Source organism: Squalius cephalus (genome assembly GCF_949319135.1).
Source record: "Squalius cephalus genome assembly, chromosome: 22".
In the NCBI taxonomy this organism is placed as follows: Eukaryota; Metazoa; Chordata; class Actinopteri; order Cypriniformes; family Leuciscidae; genus Squalius; species Squalius cephalus.
This window is the reverse complement of record NC_137143.1, coordinates 31,642,345-31,669,841: the sequence shown is the minus strand read 5'-3', so window position 1 is coordinate 31,669,841 and position 27,497 is coordinate 31,642,345. Positions and strand designations below refer to the sequence as shown.

The window sequence follows — 27,497 nt, the reverse complement described above, 5'->3', positions numbered from 1 at the left end:
ATAGTATATCAAATAAATTATTAAAAATAAATAGAAAGAAATCGAATAAATGTAGCCTCGGTGAGCATAAGAGACGTCATTCAAAAACATAAAAATATTACAGACCCCAAATTTAGACACATCTGCATCCTTTAAACTGGGATACAAAACAGTATTTTAACATCTAAAATTGCATATTTCACTAAATATCTCTATACATTTCTATTATTCATCACTATAGTAATGACAGACAATTGCATCATGTGACGTTTTCCATTGATTTCTTTGCTGGAGGAAACAGCAGCTCTCAGGTAAAATGACATTAGACACTCGAGTCTATTCATAGTCGTTCCCCAGCGCCTCATCACACTCATTTTTGGCAGGAACATCCTCGGCTGATCGGCCGCATGACTCGAATTTAAAACACACATTTAGACAATTACGACAGATGCTTGCAGTCTCATGGCATCAAGGAGGACGTTCACATCCCTGACGCCCACTGACATACACACACACACACGTGATTTTAATATTTTACATGAGACATGATTTACAGCGGTGACCCACTTAAAATGTAAATGCGGAGGGAAGCATAAATACATAAAGAAGAGGAGAAAAAAGAGACGTCTTACTCAAAGTGCTGTTTTATATGGCTTTCTTCTGCATATTTAGAAATGCCGTTGATAAATAAAGTGCGTTTCACCTGAGAAAGAGAGAAAAGAAAAGATGTTATTTAGGATATTTGCTTTATTTACACACACACACTGATGCTGGAGGACGTTGCGGTGCAGATTGAGGTTAAGCTCAGAAATGTAGGTCAGCTCTATAGACAGACTTCATGAATATTTCATACGCATTACAGCTGCGATCGTCACAAAGAGCCTCGAGAGCCTTGATTTCACATTATGAATCTTCTTCTGTTATTTAACAACAGCTGTTTATTGTCACTTGTTCACGTACCAGGTCGTCTTCTTTGTAGTGCATCTTGGACGTGTGGCGCCTCATGCTGTAGACGGTGAGGAGCAGGTACATGAAGGCAAACGACGTGTGCAGCCATAAGAGGTTATTCCTGAAGCACAGAGAGGAAAACACACGCCCACTTTACCCAGAATCCTTCAATTAAAGCATACAGGGAGGTTTTCAATGTGTGTGCAATGGATAAAATGTCTCACTTGGAATCCAAGTTGGCGATTGTTGTACGTCCAAAGCTGTATGCGTTGTTGTCTGAGAAAAAACAACAATATTAATAAATTAATTTGTGCTTTTGAAAGCTATCAAAGGGGTCATATTTAGGAAACGCTGTCAGAATGTGCTGAACGCGGCCACATTATGGCCTTTTTCAAATGCATAAAAAGTTAATAAAAACAAACAAATAATAAATTAGTAAAAAAAAAAAATTAAATCGCTAAATGTATAAAAAAGTAAATAAAATATGAAATAATTATGAAAAAATTGATTAAATAATAATAATAATAATAATAATAATTAAAGCTGCAAGCAGCATTTATCGGGGTTCAAGCAATTAAGGCCTTTAAGCACAAAAGCATCAAAAGTTATTAAGTTTTATTTAGCAAGCATGTAACCACTGACATAATAGATGGAAAACACCATTTACAGCCAATACAGGCAATGTACCATAGGAAATACATGGTTTTAAAGCTTTTTAACAGTTATAGCTCCACCTATCGTCCGATCTCCATAAAATTTTGCACGCTTGTTTATGATGTTAGGTCGGGGTCATACTCTGATAGGTTGTCCCCAAATTGAGGCCTACCATCTGGCCAGGTTTCAAGTCTCTAGGCCTTACGGTTTGTCCTGCACGATGCGTTTTACAAATCCTTACAATTACAATAGGGTTTCAGCATTTCATGCTTGAACCCCTAATAAGAATGGAAGCATTTTGCCCGTTATAGCGCCACCTATGGTCCGATCTGCATGCTTCCTCACCATGTTATCACACATATGCTCATCAATTTTGGTGAAGTTCTGACTTTTCCTTTTGGATTTATAGGCTTTTGAGTGTATTTTTGTCACGCCCCTTTTCTAAATGACCCTGTTACAGCCACCCAGATGCAAAAGTTCAACTTTTTTTCGATAACTATTGATCTAGAGAGTCCAGAGAATTGTCCTAGACTGGTCTGGTTCCGATCGGGCGAAAACCAGGGACTAGTTCGCAAAAGTAGGTTTTGGACAAAATTCGACATAGCGGAAAATTTTTCCTGCCTAAATCGAAATTGGAAATCAAAATTTTGTCCGCCGTGAGCCAGGGATCACAGTGGTGTAAGACACTTGAGTCTGGGTCAAACGGTCTAAGAGTTATGAGCGATTTTGTACTTTTGGTTGCTGTAGCGCCACCTATGGGCCAATCGGGGTCAGGTTGTCCCCAAATTGGGTCAGGTTGTCCCCCTCTGATAGGTTGTCCCCAAATTGAGGCCTACCATCTGGCCAGGTTTCACGTCTCTAGGCCTTACGGTTTGTCCTGCGCGATGCGTTTTACGAATCCTTACAATTACAATAGGGTTATATAATGATAATGATAAATTAAATAAACAATTATAAAAGCAAATACATTAAAAATGAATTAAATTAAATGTAAAAAAAAAAAAAAAAAAAAAAAAAAAAATGTAAAAAATAAAAATATCTATAAAAATAAAATAAAATAGATCAAAAGCACAAAGTCCCTCCAGCGGGAGTTCTTCTCTATACCAGTGTCAGCGTTTCTCAACTCCTGAAACGCCTCCATTGTAGTCTTGAGTTTCTTCCAGGAATGAACACATCATAATATTCCTCATTTCAATAATTCATACGCAGAATAAAGGGGCGGGGCCTGGTTGAGTTAGTTAGTAGTGTGTTAAACTGGCGGTTATGGTTAAGCTCACACTTCAATCCTTCCTTCTATCTCAGGCCTGAAACACACACGTGTTGAACAATTCAAAACTCAAGCTGAGAAAGTGAACATTTTCTCTTGCAGGCTCAAATGGAGCTAAACTGTGATTGGTCGCTTCAGACGTCACTCAGAGTCTACGCAGCGAAGCGTTTCTGACTGAGCTCTCGGCCCTCTTTGACTCCGTTCACAATGTTCACGTCTCGAAGGACTCGTGCAAAGTGGCCTCTCATCGATTTGACCCGTTTCCCTTCGTTTTTCTGCCTTCCGCTGCTCTCTCCGTCCCTGTAACAGGCGACCAATTACCCGGCGAGCGGACAGAAGTTCAATCTCATTACTCAAGCGGAGCGCCGTGGATTAACCCTCTCAGATAATAATCTATCAGAGGGCAGAGAGACGGGACACGACCAGCGCTAATGTTAGCACAGCGTCCGTCTAATGATGGAGAGTCCTGTGCTCACACGTAAAACTGGAGGTCGTAGATCTTGCTCTTGGTTCTTCTACTGAAACTTACAACCAATAATCAACAGTTCCAGGGTTCGTACAGACACTGTAAAATCAAATTCCAGGACTTTAAGCACTACTTTTTTTTTTTTTTTTTTTTAAGGACTACAATCAGAGATCTCATTTATCAAACAATATCTTTAATATTTTTCAAATTCTAAAAAAGATAAACTGATCAAACAAAATGGTACAAATAAAGTGCAGCAGATGCAATGACTGCGGTAACTTTAACCATTGATAGGATATTATGACAAAGATATCGCTTTCCTTATTCAAACTGTTTTTTTCTCTCATTAATGTATGATTGACTTGAAGAATGAAAGATGTATCATATTCTTGGATTAATATGAGCAATATCACTCTCAAAGCCATGCGAAATGCCTCTATATCTATATCAGATGGGTTGCAGCGTTGACTGTGTGTGAAAATATTGTTTTATCAATTAAATTAAACACTAATTTCACATATTTTGCCTTTCACAAATTCAAGCACTTTTCAAGTACCTTTTCATAAATATGTTCTCAAGGGTCTTCCAGGACTTACATTTCAAAACGTCAAATTCAAGACCTTCAAGCACTTTAAAGGAGTGGTATAATGCCCTTTCACAAGATGTAAAATAAGTCTCTGATGTCCCCAGAGTGTGTGTGTGAAGTTTTAGCTCAAAATACCTCACAGATATTTTTATATAGCATGTTAAAATGGTCCCTTTTTGAGCAAAAACACGTCGTGATAATCTATAATTGCTCGTGTGGGAACTGTTGTAAGAGTCCTAGAGTGACATGCTATTGCATTTGTGTTGCGTACTGTATTGCTTGTGAAGAGACGGGGTAAATGGACAACTTTAAAGGCGATGTTTTCCCAATGTTTTCCCAAATATTGTCCTATCATAACAAACCATATGTCAATGGAAATCTTATTTATTCAGCTTTCAGATGACATATAAATCTCAATTTAAAAAAACTGACCCGTGTGACTGGTTTTGTCATCCAGGGTCACATATGTGCTCGACTACAACAACTCTTCCTCTTCTCAACATGCGTGTTCAGGGGGCGTGGCTTATGTACATTTTAGGGTTGGTGATGTCACTAACCCGGGGGCGGGGTTTATGTAAATTTTAAGGTTGGTGATGTCACTAACCCGGGGCGGGGTTTATGTCAATTTTAAGGTTGGTGATGTCACTAACCCGGGAGGAATGTGGTGTAGTCTCTACCAGCCGTTTGTTGTAGTCCTTAAAAAGCGATTTCTTTAAAAGCAAATATCTCCCTTTGCTTTGAACTTTGAGTGTTGTAACTTTGCAGATGTTGTTTATGCTCAAACAGCAACATTACACACTAACTAAAGTTAGAAAAGTCATATCATAATCAACCACCCCTTTAAGCGCCTGTATGAACCCTGCAGTTCTCGTGGACTCACCCAGAAGGTTGCCTGAGAAGTTGACGGGCAGAACGATGCCCACCGACAGGACGCCCACCACCACCAGCAGACCGATGATGTGCCGCTGGAACGACAGGTAGTGGACGGCATCTTCTCCACACTTCTCCCGGATCTCCTCGTCCCTGAGGGGAAAGAGACTCACGTTAGCCGACCCTCGTACTTCATGATGTAGAGATTACATGCAGTGTACAGAGAGTGCTTGATTACAGAGAATGAACTGCAGACTATAAAGATTATACAGGATGGAGATATTGAGTATTGGGTTTGAAGAATGGGATAGGAAGTAGAGAGCATGAACTATAGAGTATGGGATAAATAGTATGGATTATACATAATATATAGTATGGATTATACAGTATGGTGAAGGGTTTCCCAGACTGAGGAAATTGGAGGAGATTGAAGATAAATAAATAAATAAATAAATAAATAAATAAATAAATGGTTATACTTTATTTTAAGGTGTCATTGTTACAGTGTAATTATATATTTAAGCACTGAGTGATAATAATTAACCAAATGTACATACTATAGGGTTAGGGTGCATTTAAGGTTAGTTGCATGTAATTATGCATAATATATAGTTATTACTAGAGGACACTGTAAAATAAAGTGTCAATTTTAAATGAAAGCAAATAAATAAAGCAAAATAAAACACCATTTCATAAAATAATAAAATGGCACAATTCACAAATTCATTTAAAATTAAATAATCAAAATAAGATAATAAATAAATTAAACAAAAAAATCATAATGTACACTAAAAAAAAAAAAAAAAAAAACTTACTAAAAATAATGATTAAAATGTACAGTTAATTTTTAAATTCATAAATTAAAATGTACAATTAAAAGATATTTAATATACATTATAAATATTTTTTTTAAATATATACATTACAAATAATGATGTAAATAATAAAATCATAAAAAGGTACACTTAAATAAATAATTAACACTTACTAAATTAATGATTAGTGCAATACAAAAAAAAAATGCAAAATTCAAATATCGAATTTTAAAATAAAAATCAACAAAAAGTATTAATTAAATCATAAAAATGTACACTTAAAATATTTTTTTAAATAACAAATCCAAACTTTTTTTTAAAGAATGAATAACACCATTATGTAAAAAAAGTAAAATAATTTTAAAAAGAAACACCTAACAAAAAATGAAATCTTTTACTTGTTAATCTGCATTCATGTGAACATTAACCGTCATCACAGAACCATGAACATGTGGTATGAAATTATTGAAATATATTTTCTTGAAGTCCCCCTGAGATTTGAAGGTAATATTTTCGGGTTTGTTTGAGAAACTCTCTTCTATAGAGTGTGCGACACACAGGTCTAGCGCTGCATTTCTGCTGTGGTGTTGATATTAACAACCTCACGCTAGAGCCAAAGAGCCACTTACTTTATTCTGAATATGGCAGTCAACCAGGAACAGAAGCCCTGCAATAAAAGCACATCAAACTATGAATGACTGTCCAAACGATGTACTGTCACACACACACACACACACACACACACACACACTGCTCAGTCTCTCTCTCACACACACATAATGCAGTACACACAACAATAAACAGACTACTACTGCATATATCAATACAAGATCTTCAACACATCCGGCCAGGCCTGTCAAAGCCTCGGCGGGTCAGTCGGTGAGTGTGTGAGAGTGTGTGAGAGTGAGAGTGTGTGTGAGAGTGTGTGTGAGAGAGTGCAAGAGAGTGCGTGAGTGTGTGAGAGGGTGTGTGAGGGTGCGTGAGTGTGAGTGAGAGAGTGTGTGTGAGAGAGAGTATGTGTGAGTGTGTGAGTGCGTGTGGGTGCATGAGTGTGAGGGAGTGTGTGAGTGTGTGAGAGAGTGTGAGAGAGAGTGTGTGAGTGTGTGCGTGAGTGTGAGAGAGTGTGTGAGTGTGAGAGAGTGTGCGAGAGAGTGTGTCTGGGTGCGTGAGTGTGTTTGTGAGAGTGCGAGAGAGTGTGTGTGGGTGCGTGAGAGTGTGTGAGTGAGTGTGTGAGTGCGTGAGAGTGCGTGAGAGTGCGTGAGAGTGCGTGAGAGTGCGTGTGAGTGTGAGAGTGTAAGAGCGTGTGTGAGAGTGTGAGAGTGCGTGAGTGTGTGAGTGTGTAAGAGAGTGTATGAGAGTGTGTGAGTGTGTATGAGAGTGCGTGAGTGTGTATGAGAGAGTATGAGTGTGTGTATGAGAGAGTGTGAGAGTGTGTGAGAGTGCGTGAGTGTATGAGAGTGTGTGTGTATGAGAGTGTATGAGAGTGTGTGAGAGTGTGAGAGAGTGTGTGTGAGTGCGTGAGAGAGTGCGTGAGAGTGTGTGTATGAGGGACTGTGAGAGTGTGTAGAGAGAGTGTGAGAGAGAGTGTGAGAGAGTGTGAGAGAGTGTGAGAGAGTGTGTGTGAGTGCGTGAGAGAGTGCGTGAGAGCATGAGAGTGTGTGTGAGAGTGTGTGTGAGTGTGTGTGAGTGTGATTTCTCTGCAGGATTATAGGTGAACGCAGGTGAAGACACACAGGAGATGCTGAAGTCCTGCACTGATCTCTTAAGAGGCTGGAAAAGGCTTAAAGTGGCGTCGCACCGGCTGACTCCGGTGGGCGATGATGTCACCTGATGAAAACGCGTCACAATCACGGATTAACAGTGGAAGACCCCTAAGTAGGGATGCACCGACGAATAAGCCAATAATCTGTATCGGACGATAAAAGATATCGATATACGAGACCCTGGACCACTAAACCAGTCACATGGGTCAATTAATTTCACTTGAGATGTATACATCATCCTAAAGCTGGATAATTAAGCTTTCCATTGATGTGTGGTTTGTTAGGATAGGACAATATTTGTCGAGATGCAACTATTGTAAATCTGGAATCTGAAGATGCAAAAAAATGGAAACATTGAGAAAATCTCCTTTAAAGTTGTGCATTTATGTTCACGATTGTGCAGCATTCACTCACACAAATACATGTTTTATATATTTACGGTAGGAAATTTACTAAATATCTTCATGGAACATGATCTTTACTTAATGTCCTCATGATTTTTGGCATAAAAGAAAAATGGATAATTTTGACCCATACACTGTATTGTTGGCTATTGCCACAGAGATACCCGTGCGACTCGAGACTGGTCACGTGATCCAGGGTCACGACTTTCCATCGCAGAGTTCATAGGGCTTTAAGCGTACACTCGTTTCTTCTCAGTTTTTCCTCTCAATCAGTTTCACTTTGAGGGGTTTATTTTCGAGGTTTGCTCGAGTCAGTTTCTCTCCTGAAGGCTTCTGGGGACTTTCAAGGATGGCGTCCCAAACGAGTGCAGAAACGCTGGATCATCGTGACTGTGATTTAAACAGAAATGAAGGAGGGAGGAAGTTTTTGCCCTCTGTGAAGGCCGCTCGGTTCTTTCCGAGCGTATATTACGTTGACGTGAGGTCAGTGTTGCATGGAAAAATCAATGATGTCCACGGGGAGCGAGAGGGGCTGGGAGACGCGCTGTGGGAAACGGGTGATAAAGACATCCAGTTGCATCCAAAGTCAAATTGCCTACAAATCGTCTTTTTGTTTTAGTGTCCCGTTTAACTTGGCTTTGCTTCCAGATGAAGTGCAAAAAATGCAAACCTGGCTTTCAAACACTGAGCATTCTGGGAATGTGTTTATATACAGTAGAGATGCTTATATACATGAATATACGTCCACACAACCATGTGTTTTGAAAGAAGTCTCTTCTACTCAAGGCTGCATTTATTTGATCAAAAATACAGTAAAAACTGTAATATTGTGAAATATTATTTTAATTTAAAATAGCCGTTTTCTATGTGAATATATAGTAAAGTGTAATTTATTCCTGTGATCAAAGCTGAATGTTCAGCATCATTACTCCAGTCTTCAGTGTCACATGATCCTTCAGAAATCAGTCTAATATGATGATTTGATGATCAAGAAACATTTATGATTATTATCAGTGTTGAAAACAGCTTCATATATTTGTGGAAACCGTGATTCTTTTTTTTTTTTCAGGATTCTTTGAAGAAAATAAACAGCATTTATTTGAAATAGAAATATTATGTAACTAAATGTCTTTACTGTCACTTTTGATCAATTTAATGTGTCCTTTTTGAATAAAAGTATTAATTTCTTAAAAAAGTACAAAATTTAGACCTCATGAATGCAGGAAGAAAAAACACTTTCACATTAAGCTTGAAGACAAAACCATACACACTCACACACACAGATTACTGCCAACCCTGAATTATTTAACAGTCACAGACTCTTACGCCGATCATCACACACAGTCATGTGACCCGCGACAGGGGGCGGGGCCAGAGGGAGTGATTGACAGGTGTCTTACGTTATCTCGCTGTTCGAAATCCACCGAGCTGGAGACGGAGGTGAGACGTTCATAACGGTCCGGCGTTTCAGAATGTAGAGCTGAAGCCACACTACACACACACACACACACACAGAGAGAGAGAGAGAGAAAGACAGAAAGCAGAAGGAAAAAGAGAAAGAATAAAGTGAGAAACATGTCAGAAATCAGGTCTTCTGAAGGGTTAAACTGGATGTTTTGGGTTATTTTGAAGGTCTGAAATGAAGCGATCGGACAGTCAGAACGTCTGAACATTCAGGTCCACACAGGCAAATATAGGTCAGTCTCATCTCAGGGTTGATGGGATATTAAGTATTGAAGAACTGAGAATGCATCTGTAAAGCACATTTCCCTCCGTACGCTGAAAGATATTAAACCACAGGTCAGATGAAGACTAATCTACTCCCAAAACACACCGCACAACAAATACAGATCTAACCAATCCTGACAGGAAGATGTGCGCGGTCTTTCCAGCCTCATAAAAACTCAGTTTTGAGTGTTCGGCAGCTAAAAAAACATCCGGATCTGAACCGAGGGATCTGTGAACCTCATTTCCATTAACAATGACAAAATATCATTCACACAGCTCTATATACTGTATAAAAACACACAGTACACTCATGTAATGCGATATACACTAGCAAATCTCAACTGTCTGATTGTTCATATCGTAAACTATATTGATCACAGCTTTAATATGCTAACTGTACTTGATGAAGACATGTTCTCTGATGTTATTGTTAAACCAGCAGGTTTACAGAGCCGGATCCTCTTTTTCTTTGTCAGAACAATGGCACGGTTCGTGAAAAAAAAAGGATTTTGCCACATGACTTTATTAATGTGGTTCCTCTGTGACAGACTCATTAGACTAACCGCAGAAAATGGATCTGTATGTGAGGGACACAGGGAACTTTCTCTCGCCGGCTTATCTGAGACAAGTGCGTCTCAAATCAACAGAGGTTTAAAAAGGTAACCCAGTCAGAATTAACATTTTAAAAATGAGTTGAGCATTTCCAGACCTTAGCATTGAGAAACGGCGTTTTCGTAATACTCTGAACTGAATCTCCAAGATCTATTTCGACACTTGTTTTCTTTTATCATGTGACCTGTCAATCAATAAGACAGCAGTGTTTGTGTGGCAAAAAACTGAAAACTGCTGATGCCATAAATGGACTAGAAACGCTATGATTCATATGTTTACAAAGGAATAGTTCACCCCAAAACAATGTATTGTTCAAATTTAACATTTTTATTCACTCTTATGTTATTCCAAACCAAACCCATATGACTATGTTTCTTCTGTGCTGCACATCAATTTACACAAAAAAAGTCCTTTAGCTTCTGTGTTATATTCCAAGTCTGGACTACTTCAATGGTGCTTTTATGGCATTTTTTGTTCTTTTGGGGAAATGAAAAAAAAAAGAAAAAAAAAAAAGTAAAAAAAAACTTTACATTTATACATATATAATATAATATATATATATATATATATATATATATATATATATATATATATAAATAAATAAAATATATATATTATACTATATTATATATATATATATATATATATATATATATATATATATATATAAATAATAAATAAAATATATATATATTTTATATTATACTATATATATATATATATATATATATATATATATATATATATAATAAATAATATATATATATTTTATATTAAATAATATATATATATTTTATATTATAAATAAATAAAAAAACATTTAATGCTGCAACTTAAAATAAAAAACAATTAATCAGTTGTTGGATGACAAGTAGTCGCCCATTGTAATAAATTAAATACAATAAAGTAAAAAACAAAAGTAAAATAAAATAAAACAAAATAAAATACAAATAAAATAATTTAAAGCTACAACTTAAAAATAATAATAATAATAATAATAATCATCAGTTGTTGGATGACAAGTAGTCACCAATTGTGAAAAATAAACTAAAGAAGTAAAGAACATTTACTTTAAAAGACTCATCCCTAGTTTGGAATATCATGAGGGCGATTAAAACTGTACGAGATTAGCTCTGTGTTGGTGTGCAGGAAGGTTTGAGGAGGTCACATCCACCTACGATCACCACTTTTGAAGAAAAGCTCTACATGAGAAGATATACTTGACTGGCCACATTCACAAGGGCGGGAAGACTCACAATACTGAGGGGTCTTGTTTGGATCCACTCTTTGGGGTCACAACGGGTCAGAGAGACACGCTAGAGCTCTATTACCTGCGTACGGGCTCATAGTTATTCCGTTCCTTTCTCGTACTGTAGTCACATAACAGACGTCACAAAGAGAGACACGAAGGACAGGCGGTTATTGACACTCATGTGTTAGAGGCCTTTGGAAAGCAAATTCACATGAGTGAGTCAAACACCACACACAAACACACACACACACACACACACCAGAGGAAAATTAGTATGTGGTGTGCAATCAGAGAAAACACTCAGGACAGCAACCGAACACACACACACACATCTCTAAAGCGACATGTGTCACCCGTGGTGTATTAGAAAAGGTCAAAGGTGAGGAACCTCCATTATAACAAACCATGACACACACACACACTAGTTGTGAGCAGTTAGTTCACCAGTGAGCAGAATAAAGCATAGGAACAATAACTGAACATACTACTCCCGCTCCTCCAGACCGTTGAATCTTCTCTTCTGTCTTGGGAAGGAAAGAAAAGAGGAAGGGAAAAAAAATAAACTTGAACTCATTCAAATCAAACAATCTCTGAAGACTGCAGCTGTCACGTCTTTAGCTGTGGAAAGAGAGCGATGTCAGGTGATAGAGACGCATGATATATCTGAGAACATAGCAGCATCTCGCAATATATTTTAAAGATGACTGATGTGCAAGTAAAATATAAAATAAAGTACCAATGCCAAAATGTTGAGCACATGCTCAACGTTTCTGTGATCTTTATCGGATTATAGGATATTCATTAAATGCCCACAACTGGCTACATTACAGCTGTGCATTCACTTCAGCTCTCAAGTGTTTACATGTGAATGTGTTCACTATGAACCGGAGAGTCACGAGAGCGTAAACTGGAGCCTCGTCGTGTTTAATGTACAGTCCACGTGAGAAACACAGAATCAGCAATCTGACGGGTCTTTACTCTGGAGTGTGTCGCTGTAATTACAGACGGTCGCTGTGCAGTCAGCAGCTCCACAAACACTTCAATCTAAACACACCGTCAATATGCAAAAGTCACTGTGGTTTTTAATTGCCTTTGGCCATAAATGATTTAAATTAGAGATTGAGTGAGAGGATGGACAAAATGTACGCTGTAAAAGAGTAAGAGGGAAGCCGGAGATGTCTAATAATCAACTGTGAGACTCTCAAAGGAAGCTCAATGCTATTTCCTCTGCCCACTCTATTGCAGGAAGAAGCAAGGCATCATGGGAGCACAATCAATTAGGCTTTTAACAAGAAAACAATCATTACAACAGCCTTCAAACCCTTCAGAATATTAATGTATTTAATGGTACTTTCTGGTAACCAGATTAAACTGCAGGTCTTACAAGCTTTAAATTAAATATATATGTGGTAATTATGTTACTGGACAATCAATTTCCAGTAACAATAATAAGAAGCAAATAATACATGATCGATTCAATGGAAAAATGATACGAGGGAATATTTCTGGCTCCATTCTGCACCAGCGAGGGAAGAAACTAATCAAAGAAAAGTGGAAAGAAGGAAGAGCAGAGTGAAAATAGAAACCCACAGCAGTGATGTGCACTGACAGCAGCAGAAATACAGCAAATCTGCTGCGATGAAACACACTGCGTTATGAAGCAGATGGTGTGTGTGTGTGTGTGTGTGTGTGTGAGCAGCCTTTAATTCACTTCCTAACCCTGCCAAGGAAATGTTTCTTAAAAAGTTTTTGGGTGCATTATATTCAAGCTGTGAGGAAGACACAGATGGAGGAAGACCGTCTCTGTGAGGCAGAACCTGAATAATAAGGGTAGCATCATGAAGAGACACTCCAGAAAGAAGATCATTTAGGGGATTTTTATTAATAAATCCATCCTGCACTCACAAGCCAAATTAATATTTGGCCATAGCCTATTTCTACTAATGAACGTAACTTCCGAACGCAATGATCAAACTCAATGAAGCTTGGTACATATGAACATCAGGACAATTTGAGGACACGCACCAATTTTCATCCAATTCCGTCAATAGAGGCGCTATAACTTGGAAATCATGATGTTCAACTTTAATCAAGAAGTCCAGCTGTTGGACGACAATTGTTCTGTTGACTTTTTCTCTACTTTTGCCAACTATTTAGACTCTGATGAAGGTTAAAGTTGGATGTAATTGGAGATTTCCTTTTGTAATGCTGTGTTTGTCATTAATTTGGCTATAATGGAAAGAACAGTGGGCTTGGGTCCATATCTCCAGATCTCATCCCGTGAGACACCAAGACTTTTTTTAAATCAGTAACCAGAGGTGGTCTTCTCCGTTTGACTCGAATGTGCTCCTAAGACCCGTGGTTAACAGAAAGAGAGGTTGAATCTGCTCTTCACAGTAATTCTACTTAAACACCAGGTTCTCGTCCACTATTGGCCACTTCTGGAGAGCCTCTGAGAGAGGATTTTATTGATTGGATGAGATCATGTCCATTGCTGGTCATTTCAGTTGGTAGCTTGAAACAGCGATTCTGAAATGGGCAAAACCCCTTCATCCGCAGCTGCTAAATCCCTATAATTTTCCAGGCTGTGTACATGGGATTCAGATGATGCAAGGATGAAATGCTCTCTTTTTTACTCTTGCTTTCTTTTTCTTGCACTTTTCCAGGAAATGCACAAGCATACATGTTCTTTTACACCACACACAGAGAATATACAGGAGAATTGAAGAAATCACACGAGATACATCTGAGAAATCATCCAATTTGACAGCCAAATAACACCCATCAATCAAACAAGTTTGACAATGACATGTCCTTACCTGTCAGCATCCGTCACCAGGGCCAGACGGCCGTAATCCCAAGCCACTTTCCGCAAAATGGAGAAGACAAAAAGAAGAACCTGAGATGGAGAGAGAAGCAAATGATCAGCCAAACTATGAGTAAGAGAGAAGTCAAACTAACGCAGAAAATGAATCAATATTGTGACGTGAAATTTTCAATACTGTAATATAAAAATCGCTAGTTTCCACACTGAAAAACAGGAACAATGCAATTAATACATTTGAGGATAAAATTTGCTTCTGAAGCAGTTTAGAGCTTTCAATCTCGTTTATATTGACCTGAGAAGAGAAGCAGAACTACAGCTTGCAGTTTACATTGATGTGTAGCTCGCAGCTGAAGTCATCAGCAGAAATGTAGGTTAAGAGGGCAGCCATGGCGCTGAGAGTTAGTCGAGCTGACAGAGTTGGTGGGTAAAACAACTGTTGTTGTGTAGCTCTGTCTGCTCATGTACATTTAAAATGTAAGGTCACTTGATTTTTTCCATCCGAAGTGATTATGTGAATATAACTCTGACCAGACAACCAGAAAAGCGGGTCAATCCATTGAACTTGCCAATCCATGGAAAGTTCAACATTCTGAAATTGGTATTGATACCGACCACTGTGATTTTGAAGTGAAAGTGAAGTGAAAAAAAGTACTGGAATTGAACCAGCAACCAGACTCACTAACCATTAGGCCACGACTGCCCCATGGTATCATGACAACACTATTTCAATTGTCATGAAAATGTCACAATGCTAAATATCTTAAAGATCCTTAAAAAAGGCTTTATTTTCTAAAGGCAAAATATATTTTTATTGCTATCTTTTGATTTTTTTTGGAGTAAAATATGATAAATAGGGGTTGCACTACTACTGATTTCTTCTAATCGGTTACTTATCAAAACAATACGGTTTATGTTACCATTTCAAAAGAAAAAAAGTTAATGTCAATAAGTGTTTATTAACCGACAGCCCAATGAATGCAACAACTGTGTCTCTTACACGTACCGTAAAAACATTAAAATAATGGACCTTAACTTTGATGTCAATCAATACGTGCATAAATATATATTAATAAAATTCATTTTAATAGTTAGCCAAGGGTTCTTATACAAAATGAGCCTCTTCATATTACATTTCACAAGTCTTCAACTGTAAAAACAATGGATCTGTCCTCACATCATTTAGATCTTTACTCAACCAGTTCAAAATAGTTTATAATAAAATAGGACAAAATTCAAGCTTTTATCGTCCTCCTACCACATACTCTCTTTGTAGTCATGGCTCGCTGGATTGCGATAAGAACAAGCCTGTCGTTATGGTTATTGAGCGTTTGAATACTCAGTGTCTTCTGAAAGTGTTGACTAGTGTTTAAAGTAATCGACTACTCGACTGTCGCAAGCCCTACTGGGAAATTCTCTTCACAGGTTTGTGCGATTCATCCAAAAATCAACTCGAAAAACACCATTAGTGGATAATATACTGAGATTCCACTATTCATTTAATGTTTAATGATGTTTAAACCTTTTAATTCACTAATTTGGTTTAGGTATTTTGCAGCTAATATTAAAATATTCTTGTCTTATTCTACAGGCAGAGCTCAGAGACATCAAGGTTACATACATTTTAGGTTACGGCAGTCACTCACCAGGAAGCACATAAAGTCGAGCGCGAGGACCGTGGGAACGCCTCCGAAGGGAAGCCCCTGCAGAACAGTGCTGCGGATCCGGGCCGAGAAGCAGAAGTCTTTGGAAGAGTTGTTGTAACAGTTGGTCTGACCCGTACAGGCCAGGTTCTCAAAAATCCCCATCGTCACGATCAGATGTTTCACTACAATCACTGCAACATCCTGATGAAGAACCTGAGGACAAGAAAAGCCAGACAAGATCAATTTACACTCATTATAACTACACAAAGACCAAACATTTAGAGTTAGCAGCAAAAAGACTCATCCATAAAAAATTATATATTTATATTATTTATATATTTATATCTCTCTGTGTGTGTATGTATATACACACACACATACATGCATATGTATACAGTGTATACTGTATATATATATTAGCCCCTCTGCTCTCTAAAACATCGGTATTGGCCAAAAAGAAGAAAGAAAAAAAACAATATTGTTTGACTACTACTACTAATTATTATTATAATATATATATATATATATATATATATATATATATATATATATATATATTTTTTTTTTATAATAATAATTAGTAGTAGTAGTAGTAGTAGTGTATATATATATATATATATATATATATATATATTTTTTTTTTATAATAATAATTAGTAGTAGTAGTAGTAGTAGTGTATATATATATATATATATATATATATATATATATTTTTTTTTTATAATAATAATTAGTAGTAGTAGTAGTAGTGTATATATATATATATATATATATATATATATATATATATATATATATATATATATATATATATATATATATATATATATCATTTTTTTAATTTATTTTTTATTATCATTATTGTGCAAAAACTGAGAACCGTGTACAAATGACAATAAAACGGTTTCTTTCTCCAACATTTTCCTCTGTATTTACAGTAAGTCTACCGTCATCATCGTCCTCCCATCAGCACTGAGACAGCAAGCGGATATTAAAGCCTCATACTGGAGATTATATAATAGTGATCTGACGTAATGGAACACTAGACACCCGTTTGAAGAGCATCCAACTGCTCTCCTCTGTCTGAATCATCCCACTCATCCCAGCATCCCAGCGCTCCCCTGCTCTCACACACTCATCCCAGCACTCCCCTGCTCTCACACACTCATCCCAGCGCTCACACTCATCCCAGAACTCCCAGCATCACCTGATCTCACACACTCATCCCAGCGCTCACACTCATCCCAGCACTCCCAGCGCTCACACTCATCCCAGCACTACCTGATCTCACACACTCATCCCAGCACTCACACTCATCCCAGCGCTCCCAGCATCACCTGCTCTCACACACTCATCCCAGTGCTCACACACTCATCCCAGCGCTCCCAGCATCACCTGCTCTCACACACTCATCCCAGCACTCTCAGCATCACCTGATCTCACACACTCATCCCAGAGACCCAGTGCTCACACACTCACCCCAGCGCTCCCAGCGCTCACACACTCATCCCAGCGCTCACACACTCATCCCAGCGACCCAGCGCTCACACACTCATCCCAGCGCTCACACACTCATCCCAGCGACCCAGCGCTCACACACTCATCCCAGTGCTCACACACTCATCCCAGCATTCCCAGCACTCACACACTCATCCCAGCGCTCACACACTCATCCCAGCCCTCACACACTCATCCCAGCACTCCCAGCACTCCCAGCATCACCTGCTCTCACACACTCATCCCAGTGACCCAGCGCTCACACACTCATCCCAGTGCTCACACACTCATCCCAGTGTTCCCAGCACTCACACACTCATCCCAGCGCTCACACACTCATCCCAGCACTCCCACACTCATCCCAGCACTCCCAGCATCACCTGCTCTCACACACTCATCCCAGTGCTCACACACTCATCCCAGCGTTTCCAGCACTCACACACTCATCCCAGTGCTCCCAGTGCTCCCTGCTCTAACACACTCATCCCAGTGCTCACACACTCATCCCAGCGTTCCCAGCATCATCTGCTCTCACACACTCATCCCAGTGCTCACACACTCATCCCAGCGTTCCCAGCATCATCTGCTCTCACACACTCATCCCAGTGCTCACACACTCATCCCAGCGTTCCCAGCACTCACACACTCATCCCAGTGCTCCCTGCTCTCACACACTCATCCCAGCGCTCCCAGCATCACCTGCTCTCACACACTCATCCCAGTGCTCCCTGCTCTCACACACTCATCCCAGCGCTCACACACTCATCCCAGCACTCACACACTTATCCCAGCGACCCAGCGCTCACACACTCATCCCAGTGCTCACACACTCATCCCAGCGCTCCCAGCATCACCTGCTCTCACACACTCATCCCAGTGCTCCCTGCTCTCACACACTCATCCCAGCGCTCACACACTCATCCCAGCACTCACACACTTATCCCAGCGACCCAGCGCTCACACACTCATCCCAGTGCTCACACACTCATCCCAGCGTTCCCAGCGTCACCTGCTCTCACGCACTGACAAACACCTTGGCAGGAACCATGGGAAATCTCTACAGCCCACACAGATCCACAGCACTACAACAGGACAATCATCTCAGCTACATCTAAAACTGACTCGTGTAAGCACAGGGGAGTCGAGTGTTCGTGGCGTACCGGTGACAGACGTTTGTGTGGGGTGTGTGGGAGCTTTCTGACTGAAAGGAGAGGGTTGTCCAAATGCTAGTGATCCGAGGTTGTAGGTTCGACCCCTTGTATTCAATGCAATGCAATATCACTAACTGAGATTGATGAACGACAACACACCCACTGCTCAAACAATTGCAGCAATCGGCAAATCAAACATGATCTCCGGCTATATTAAATTCTAGATCGTCTCCCAGAGGGCAAAAGCCTTCATTTTTCATTCAAAATATGAAACTGATATGTAATTTCACAGGCTTGCCTCAGTACTATCTGCTCATTTAAACTTGGGTTGATCATTTGTTGTAATAGATGGATTTCATCATTTTTAAACTGCACTAGGAGAGAACATTTTGTTGGAACAGTTCTGGCCTGGAGACTCGTCAAAACTCCCCTTTTGTGCCTAATGTGCTTAAGTCATTGTGGGTTTGGAAGTACATTAAAAAAAAAATTAAGTAAATTACGACATTCACTAATTATGGGTGAACTATTACTTTAAGTGTGCTGCAAAGTGGACTTGTGGCATTATGACGAGAATATGGAGCCAAAGGGGCGAAGCTGAATTTAAAGGGTTAGTTCACCCAAAAATGAAAATTCTGTCAGTAATTACTCTCATGTTGTTTCAACCCCGTAAAACTTTCGTTCATCTTCGGAACACAAATTAAGATATTTCTGACCTAATACTTTTTGTGCGCAAAACCCCCAAAATAACGACTTTGTTCAACTATTCATTTTCTTCTGTGTGAGTGAGTTGACGTAGTGTAACAGGGCAGCGCTTCTGGGTTGTACGTCAGAACGGAGGCTCACTATTGGCCGACGCTGGTCATGTGTGTGATGCTGGCCAATAGTGAGCCTACGTTTTGACGTTACGCTGCGCCATTACACTACGTGAACTCACTCAGAGAAAATTAATAGTTGAACAAAGTCGTTATTTTTGTTTGTTTTTGCGCACAAAGTATTCTCGTCGCTTGATAAACTTAAGGTTGAGCCCAGTGGCGGCTTGTCCATAGGGGGCGCTGGGGCGCCGCCCCCATCAACATTTCAGAAATTAACATGTGTAAAAACATTATATTAAAATGAAATAAAAAAAAAAAAATAATAGTTTACTCATGTGCCGGCTGGTAGTAAGAGCCTCAGAATTTAATAAAAACTGTCTTTAATCGATTAACTATTTACTATGTTTTTCAATACGTTTCATGGGCGAGGGACGCCGGACACATGGGTGTTTATGTGAGTACACAAATTCTCGGGCAGCATGTGACCTGAAGCTGGTCTCTAATTGGTTTCTTAAAGATCCTCCTCGGGGCGCAAGTCGTTGCGTCCCTGGCCAATCATAATTGGATACATGTTATTTTATCCAATCTGATTGGTTCTCGTCACCTGTCATTCAACTGTACTACGCGGTGGGAAATAACCTTGCTTGCTACTAGGCTGATCATTTTTTATTACGCAATGGCAGCAGACAGCAGTTAATCGAAATTCTGTTATTTATTTACAAAAAAACCCTTTCTCAAGACTTTCGCTTGAAGAAAAAAAAGATTAAGGATCTCGGACCAGAACAACCAGATTTACACATCCAGCAGCAGGCAAGTGACAGAGGACGAAGCATGGTAAGTGTGTGCGCCATGGTGATGCAGGATTGACTGACAGCAGATGAACTCTGACACGGTGGGCATCGCAGTACAACAGCCACGTTACAACAAACACATGCTAACTTACGAGACGTTGAAGAGAGACAGGAATATGATGGCAGACATCGCAAACATATGTTTCAATGTGCAGTTTATTTACATATAACGTTAGACGTCGTCTTTTTGTCTGGTACTAATAATCTTCACTAAGTTAGCTAAACACTAAGTTAGCATGAGTTTTATTTATTTAATATTTATTTGACAGGGACAAATGCATAGAACATTGCTTTATAAAGAATACAAAGTAGATGCCATGCAATTCATAAAGCTTTTCTGCTGAAGGAAGCATGAAGTGCAGAATGTCCTGGAAGTCCAGAGTCAACGTAGCCGTCTACCAGGACATTTAGAGCACTTCATGCAGCAGAAAAGCTTTATGAAGATGAAGATGATTTTCCAGCAGGATTTTCACCTGCCCACACTGCCAAAATAACCAAAACTTGGTTCAATGACCATGGGATTACTGTGTAACTACTGCAGTGTGATTTCATGTAATATTCTAATTTTCAAAAAATTTTATTTCGTGGGTTCCATAAGCTGTAAGCCATAATCATCAAAATTATAACAAATCAAGGCTTAAAATATCTCACTTTGCAAGCAATCAGCCTTTTTTTATAAAATTAGTTTCACATTTTAAGTTGAATTCCTAAAATAATTTAACTTTTCCATGATATTCAAATTTTTGGAAAGGGTCTGTATATAAAGGAGAGCAACATTATGTTCAAGTAGGAAACATGCTTTTTGTTACTACTTTGTCGGTCTGAAATGTAAATAAAAATAGATCAAAATTGCTTTTTTGTTTCTGCTTTGTATTTTGACCCCCCCCCCCCCCCCCAGCATTATCCCCCCCCCCCCCCCAGCATTATCCCCCCCCCCCCAGCATTATCCCCCCCCCAAAAATAATTATCACCAGCCGCCACTGGTTGAGCCACATTTAAACATTGTCTTTACTAACTTTCTGGGATGGCAAGTTTCAATAACACAGAAACCTATGGAGGAGTGAGAGCTCTCAGATTTAATCAAAAATATCTTAATTACGAACGAAGCGAAAGTCTTACGGGGTTGGACCAACATGAGGGTGAGCAATTACTGACAGAATTATCATGTTTAGGTGAACTAACCCTTTAAACTGACCCTTCAGCACATCACAGAAGCAGTTTTAGAGGAGAAACACAGATAATACATGAGCACTAATCCTGAAAACCCCTGTCTTCAGTTCTGTGGCTCTTCTGTGTGTGAAACACGACACGATCGGCACCAGAATCAGGGCTGAAGACACAATATCAACCCCTGGATCTGTCCGAAACACGCAGCACACGACCGGATAATGGGCTAAAGCGGCCAGCTGAGATTCAGACTTAGCACACACACACAGAGAGAGAGAGAGAGAGAGAGAGAGAGAGAGAGAGAGAGAGAGAGAGAGAGAGAGAGAGAGAGAGAGAGAGAGAGAGAGAGAGAGAGAGAGAGAGAGAGAGAGAGAGAGAGAGAGAGAGAGAGAGAGAGAGAGAGAGAGAGAGAGAGAGAGAGGGGATAAGAAGGTGAGGTCGGGCTGAAGCGCACTGCGGTAGATTGTTCTGCTACACTGGCCTCAACACACACACAGTGTGTTGCCTACATAGACAGCATCATAGACAGCATCATAAACACATGCAACCGCATTATTAGAGACGCACCAGTCGACCAGCCATTAATCAGAATCTGATTGATGTCTGGGCGTTTTTTGTTTTCTTTTGTTCAATCTCGGTCCTGGACTTACACACAAACTGCATTGCAATCATTTCCCAAAATGTCATTTGTGTGGAAATATTGCTAAGTCTGTAAGCAAGACGTCAACACAGGCCAGAGACGGGACACGCTGAAGATGGACACAGAGAGGAGAGCAGAGATGCGACAGGAGAGAAAATACCGTACAGGCACAGCCGGTCACGGCTGCGATTAAGGATGCACCGATATGAACATTTTGGATGAAACCGATAGCTCCTTATATTTATATATAGCCGATAACCGATATCGATAAAGCCGATAACCGATATATTGGTCAATAAATCTAAATCCAAATTTTTATATAATTTTTTAAAGAGCCTGATTACAAAAACAAAAGTCTCACCATTAAAAGCCATATCTCAAACACACAATTATAATGTTTTCATTAATGACATATGACAGACTTGTGTTGCACATGTTGCACTTTAATGTTTTTTTTTTTTTTTTTAAGTGATTCCAGTCATATTTCAAATGGCTACAGATATTTTTTGTTTAAGGCAGATTTGAACTGTCACAGAGCAAATAAACAAATTTACTTTAAAAAAAATTAAATAATAATAATAATAATTATTATTATTATTATTATTATTATTATTAGGCAACCGGTATATATCGGAATCTGCCCATTTTCTTGTAAAAAAAAAAGTTACACTGTATTTAAGGTTTCTGTGTTACAGTGTAATTATGCATTTAAGTACTATGCATTAATAATTAACTAAATGTACTTACTATAGGGTTAGTTGCACATAATTATGCATAATTTATAGTTATTACTACAGTATAACATGCACTGTAAAAAAAATTCTAACCTCCCCAACTAAAAATTTTCTATTGACTGGTCACATCTAAATTTTTCAATTGGCCCAAGTGAAATTTTGTAAATATAATTTAATAATTTACAGAATTTCGCTTGGGCCAATTGAAAAATGTAGATGCAAATTACAGTTACAGTGTGTGTAATAAGGACATAGTAAAATAAAACGGTAATAAAAAAAAAAATATTGGATTCAGCCATGAAAAATCATATTTGGTGCATCCCTGATGCAGGATTATGAAGACCGCATCATGTAGAGCACGCAGAGATGAAGAAGCAGGTGCTTTCACTCAGAATCCCACAAAATAATGACAGAGAGAGAGAAAGTACTGCATGAGAGGCAAAGCAAAATTAAAATCTAATGATTTAGCACCGCTAAAGAAGAAACAGAGTCAAAGCGGTCCAATAATGTCCTGAGATGCTCCAGGAAAAACGAAAAGGATCATTACAGTAAGACAAGTGATTATTAATATCCTCCATTCATCAATCTAAACAAAACTGTGACTGAAACTAACGCTTATCTCAATCTGGATGACAGTGCAATCATTTCCTGTACATTAATTCATCCAAAGCATAATAAATGATGAAAAAAATCACAATTCATAATCCATATGCAAAGTAACGCAGTTCAACATGATTGAACAGAATTTAAAATCAAAATGGATATTTAGGTATTGATAACATATCAAGACAGGTGTACTGTGAGGGTCTTAAATGTGTATCTTTAACAACACGTCGTGGTTTCATAAATCAGTCAGTAATTAATTAGAGCAACAATTCTCAGGTCGAGAAGATGTGACTGAAATTAATAATGATCAGTGAGTCAGATGTTAATTCATTAACATCATCACCAAATGATTCAGCAAGTCATTAGACTAATTCAATTACAAATAACTGAATCACAATACACTGGTCTCACAGAGTGTTTGATGTTGCATTCAATAAAGAGATCTCTATCTGAATATAAAGTTGTGTTATCTTGTATTAGAACCGCTAACAGAACCAAATGTAAAACCATTTAATTCTGATAAAAAATAATCTTGCTCTTAACTCCATCATTTTTTTTTCTTTTCTTTAAAAAAATGGTTTAATTAAAAGTGTAAGAGCAAGATCAACCAATGAGAGATGTTACCACTGTTACCATGGCAACCGGAAGAGGGATGTTTGGAGGCTAGACTCACTCGATCAGCTTGTTCGGTTGCTGTAATACATCGATTCACCTCTGAGCTGGCTGGTTTGGATCAAAGTTGATTGACAATAATAGTTCACTCAAAAATAAACACTTTCATTCTTCCTCAGAGCACAAAAGGAGGCCTTTTCCGGCTATGACAATGGGAATGAAGTGTTTCAAGCTCCTTAAAAGCTTCAAACCATCTTCAGATTTTCTCCTGTTGTGTTCAGCTGGAGAAAAGAGAGTCAGAAGGGATTGGATGAGTCAACGATGACGATTCCTCTGGAGAAAACCACCAGAAAAGCACAGAATGCTGAAAACGGGCTGTGAACTGAAAGCGTTTGTTTCCAGGTTAAACCAGATCAGGCCTTCACAGGGAATCATGAGATCGGCGTGTCTTTATCCTGTTAATAACCTGACAAGATGATGCTTTTGGTAACAGTCTAAAGCCCTATCCGGACGGGACTAGTTTAACATGGAGAGGTGGGGTACTGTAATTTTACCACAGGACGTCTGTGATGATAATGGCCAATTCGCACGGGATAAGATATCTCAGTAAAACTAGAAGAAGTGGGAGAGTAACTCGATTTATGCATCGCCGTAATCTTTACTGACATTGTCCGTGATGATCACTGAGATGCACATTCGGACGGGACTAAAATCACAGAGAAGCTCTGGTAATTATCCCATGTTTTTTGGTAATTATCCCATTACCCCAATTATCCCTAATTTTAACTCCATGTTAAACTAGTCCAGTCTGAATAGGGCTAATGTCAGTAAATATTACGGCGACTTCTACCTTCAGTAAAAAGGTCCGGAAAAATGACCTCAGGTGATACTAATCCTGTGCGAATAGACCCGCTGTAAATATGTAGGTTTTTCAAGTATGGAGACGCTTGAAAAAGCATCAGTTGTGTTCTAGACGCTGGGACGAGTCTGTGGCAAAACTCAAGCGTTTAACACACACCATTCAGATCAGAGAGAAGATCGACAGCACTTGTTAGAGGTTCGAAACATCTTTTAGCGTTAGATAAGTGCCTATTACCAACACAATCCAATCTGAACTTAATTAATACATCGTTCGACCAGACATAACTTTTTTATATATATATATAGGTTATATGTGTTTGCATACGTGATATCAGAAAGTAACGTAATACACACATGACGACAGGAGTGACGGCGGTGTGTAAATCGACTTCTGCTAGTTTTACTGAGATATCGTATCCCGTGAGAATTGGCCATTAATATTACAGACGTCCTGTGGTAAAATGACATTACTCCATCTACCCTTGTAAAGTTAATCCCATCCGAATAGGGCTTTAGAAGTCTGATCAGAAACACACCTGAGGGTCTGCTTTGATTTCACAGGGTCTGACTTGAGTGTGTAAGAGAAAGCCATTAAATATAAAGCCGTTCCCTTAAGGAAGAGTCCGAGTCTGGCTGCATTTCTTTATTCATACTCTTTGTACGTTTATTTATTTACGCTGAACCAACTAACCTACTTACAGTTGTAAAAAAGCAAAAAGATGTTTTACTTTAGCATCAAAAACAAGGGGAAACAGAGAGAAGGTGGAAAAAATAAGTAAAATGGGGTGAAATGAGAGTCTGTGTCCAGATTTTTACCACTGAAATTAGGTCAGAAACTAATGCATGATGGGGTTTTATTGTGGTAATTAAAATTGACTGTTAAAATCAATAATGCATTGAATTTTCCTGCATCCCCAGTTCACACATAAAAAAGGGGAAGGAAAAAGGAGTTTCAAAGGTTTTCTTGGTTAAAAAAAAAAAAAGAGTGATAAATGTGGAGTATAACAAATTAATAATACATTTTAAGATCAGGTTACATTTTAATCGTGTTTTATGTCATATATTATTAATATTGCTCTCAACATCTATGAAGTTCAATCAGGGTTGTGAATAACTGAACACTAACACTAAAAGTTTTTGGTCCATCTTATGAGCACAAATTCAATCGAAGTTCAATTCCTGACCATGTCCATGAAGAGGGAAATACAATTACAAGGGAAAGAGGAGGAGAAGAAGAAGAAGGAAAAGGGAAAAGACAAAAGAAACGGAAAGGAAAAGGAGGAGGAGGAAAATAAATAATTTAATGAGAAAGTTAGCAGCAGCATCTGTGGTCTAAATATGTACAATACAATTACATTAACCGTATTAAACTATAACAAAAGAACATAGAAAAATAACCATTAACATCCACATGTTTCCTATTTCATAAGTTGTTCATGAGCATCTGCTAAATGAAAGGGAAAAACTCCCTTTGAGGTCATTCGGGGAAAACATCAACTGGACAAAAGAGTCTGTGTGTGTGTGTGTGTGTGTGTGTGTGTGTGTGTGTGTGTGTGTGTGTGTGTGTGTGTGTGTGTGTGTGTGTGTGTGTGGAGATTGAGAAGACAATCAAAAAGAAAGAGGAATGCACAGATTTCCACAGAAGGAATTGAAGACCAGGAACAAAATGAGAAATCAGGCTGTGTTTCTCAAACACACCATAAGCCTCAGTAGATCATGAAGATTCATCAGTGCCAGTCTTCTGCTTTTGAGAAACACAGTCCAGACCGATGAGATAATTAAAGAGCCATCAGTACCAGTGGCTTCATCAAACTGAGATGATGTTCCTTCAGTTCATTAAAAGCCCATGAGACCATGTATGATTGAACATCACTGAGTTAATAAGACTCTGGACGGCTCGCTGCTGGTTATATTTGTGCCAAAGTCTCATAAAATAACCAAAATAATCATCCAACCAAACTCACTCATGAGAGACAGCGGCTACATTCACACAGATATCAGACCGGTTTAATATAGTTGTGTTCGACCACAGTTCAGATAGTGTGGAGAGTGAGTGACAAACACATTCGACCAAAAAATCTTGTACAGAAAATGTACAGAAGTTCTGAGTGTCATGTCATGAACACCAGATATATTTGTTTACTAGTGTGTGCAGGACACTATAGTTCATTTATGTAAGTGAGTATAGCAAAATAAAAGTAAACTATGATATATTATACACAAAAATTCTTCATACAGTGACTACCAGTAACAATTTATGCAAATTTGGGACCAAAAATGACCTGATCATGTTCTACTGAAGTGTTTTTTCTTTAATTGCTAATGCTCTTTTTACACACAGACTGAACAAAATGAAGCATTGCTTGGTGATTGGTTGAGCTAAACTGGTATTATCTAATTGTGTAGTTTAGATATTGAACAGAATTCATCTGTGAGACAGTCTAACAGAAGGACGGACAAAACCAGTGAAATATCAACTGATTTGATAACTCTGAGTTTTTGTCATTATTATTACCATTTTCTAAACTATAGCGAATAAACTGTGATAATGTGAGAAATGTTGAAGATGTAAGCTGTAAGTGATCTTATTCATGTTTTTATGTTATTAAAAGTATTTCACAGCCATAGAGTGAGACAAAACTCTACTCGGGCTACACTCGGGCTACCAAAGGTGGTTTACCTTGGCTACCAGTTTAAGACAGCACTTAAAAATCTGTAAAAATAGGGCACAATCTAGTATATTAATGTGAC

General features: G+C 38.6%; 1 protein-coding gene across 6 annotated transcripts in view; it reads right to left on the bottom strand.

Annotated features, from left to right (window-relative positions):
• tmem63bb (transmembrane protein 63Bb) overlaps positions 1-27,497 on the bottom strand; it is a 53,505-nt gene that overhangs the window by 19,300 nt on the left and 6,708 nt on the right. For 3 of the 6 annotated variants that reach the window (XM_079857801.1, XM_079857802.1, XM_079857803.1), the window contains exons 2-10: positions 15,815-16,027; positions 14,164-14,243; positions 11,830-11,868; positions 9,153-9,243; positions 6,215-6,252; positions 4,781-4,923; positions 1,152-1,203; positions 940-1,048; positions 612-682 (exon numbers count right to left, since the gene is read on the bottom strand). In XM_079857801.1, the coding sequence (XP_079713927.1) occupies positions 612-682; positions 940-1,048; positions 1,152-1,203; positions 4,781-4,923; positions 6,215-6,252; positions 9,153-9,243; positions 11,830-11,868; positions 14,164-14,243; positions 15,815-15,976 (785 nt within the window). In that variant the 5' untranslated portion in view covers positions 15,977-16,027. Of the gene's footprint in view, positions 1-611; positions 683-939; positions 1,049-1,151; positions 1,204-4,780; positions 4,924-6,214; positions 6,253-9,152; positions 9,244-11,423; positions 11,463-11,829; positions 11,869-14,163; positions 14,244-15,814; positions 16,028-27,497 lie in introns of all 6 variants that reach the window. The other 3 variants (XM_079857804.1, XM_079857805.1, XM_079857806.1) reach the window with 2 other exon arrangements.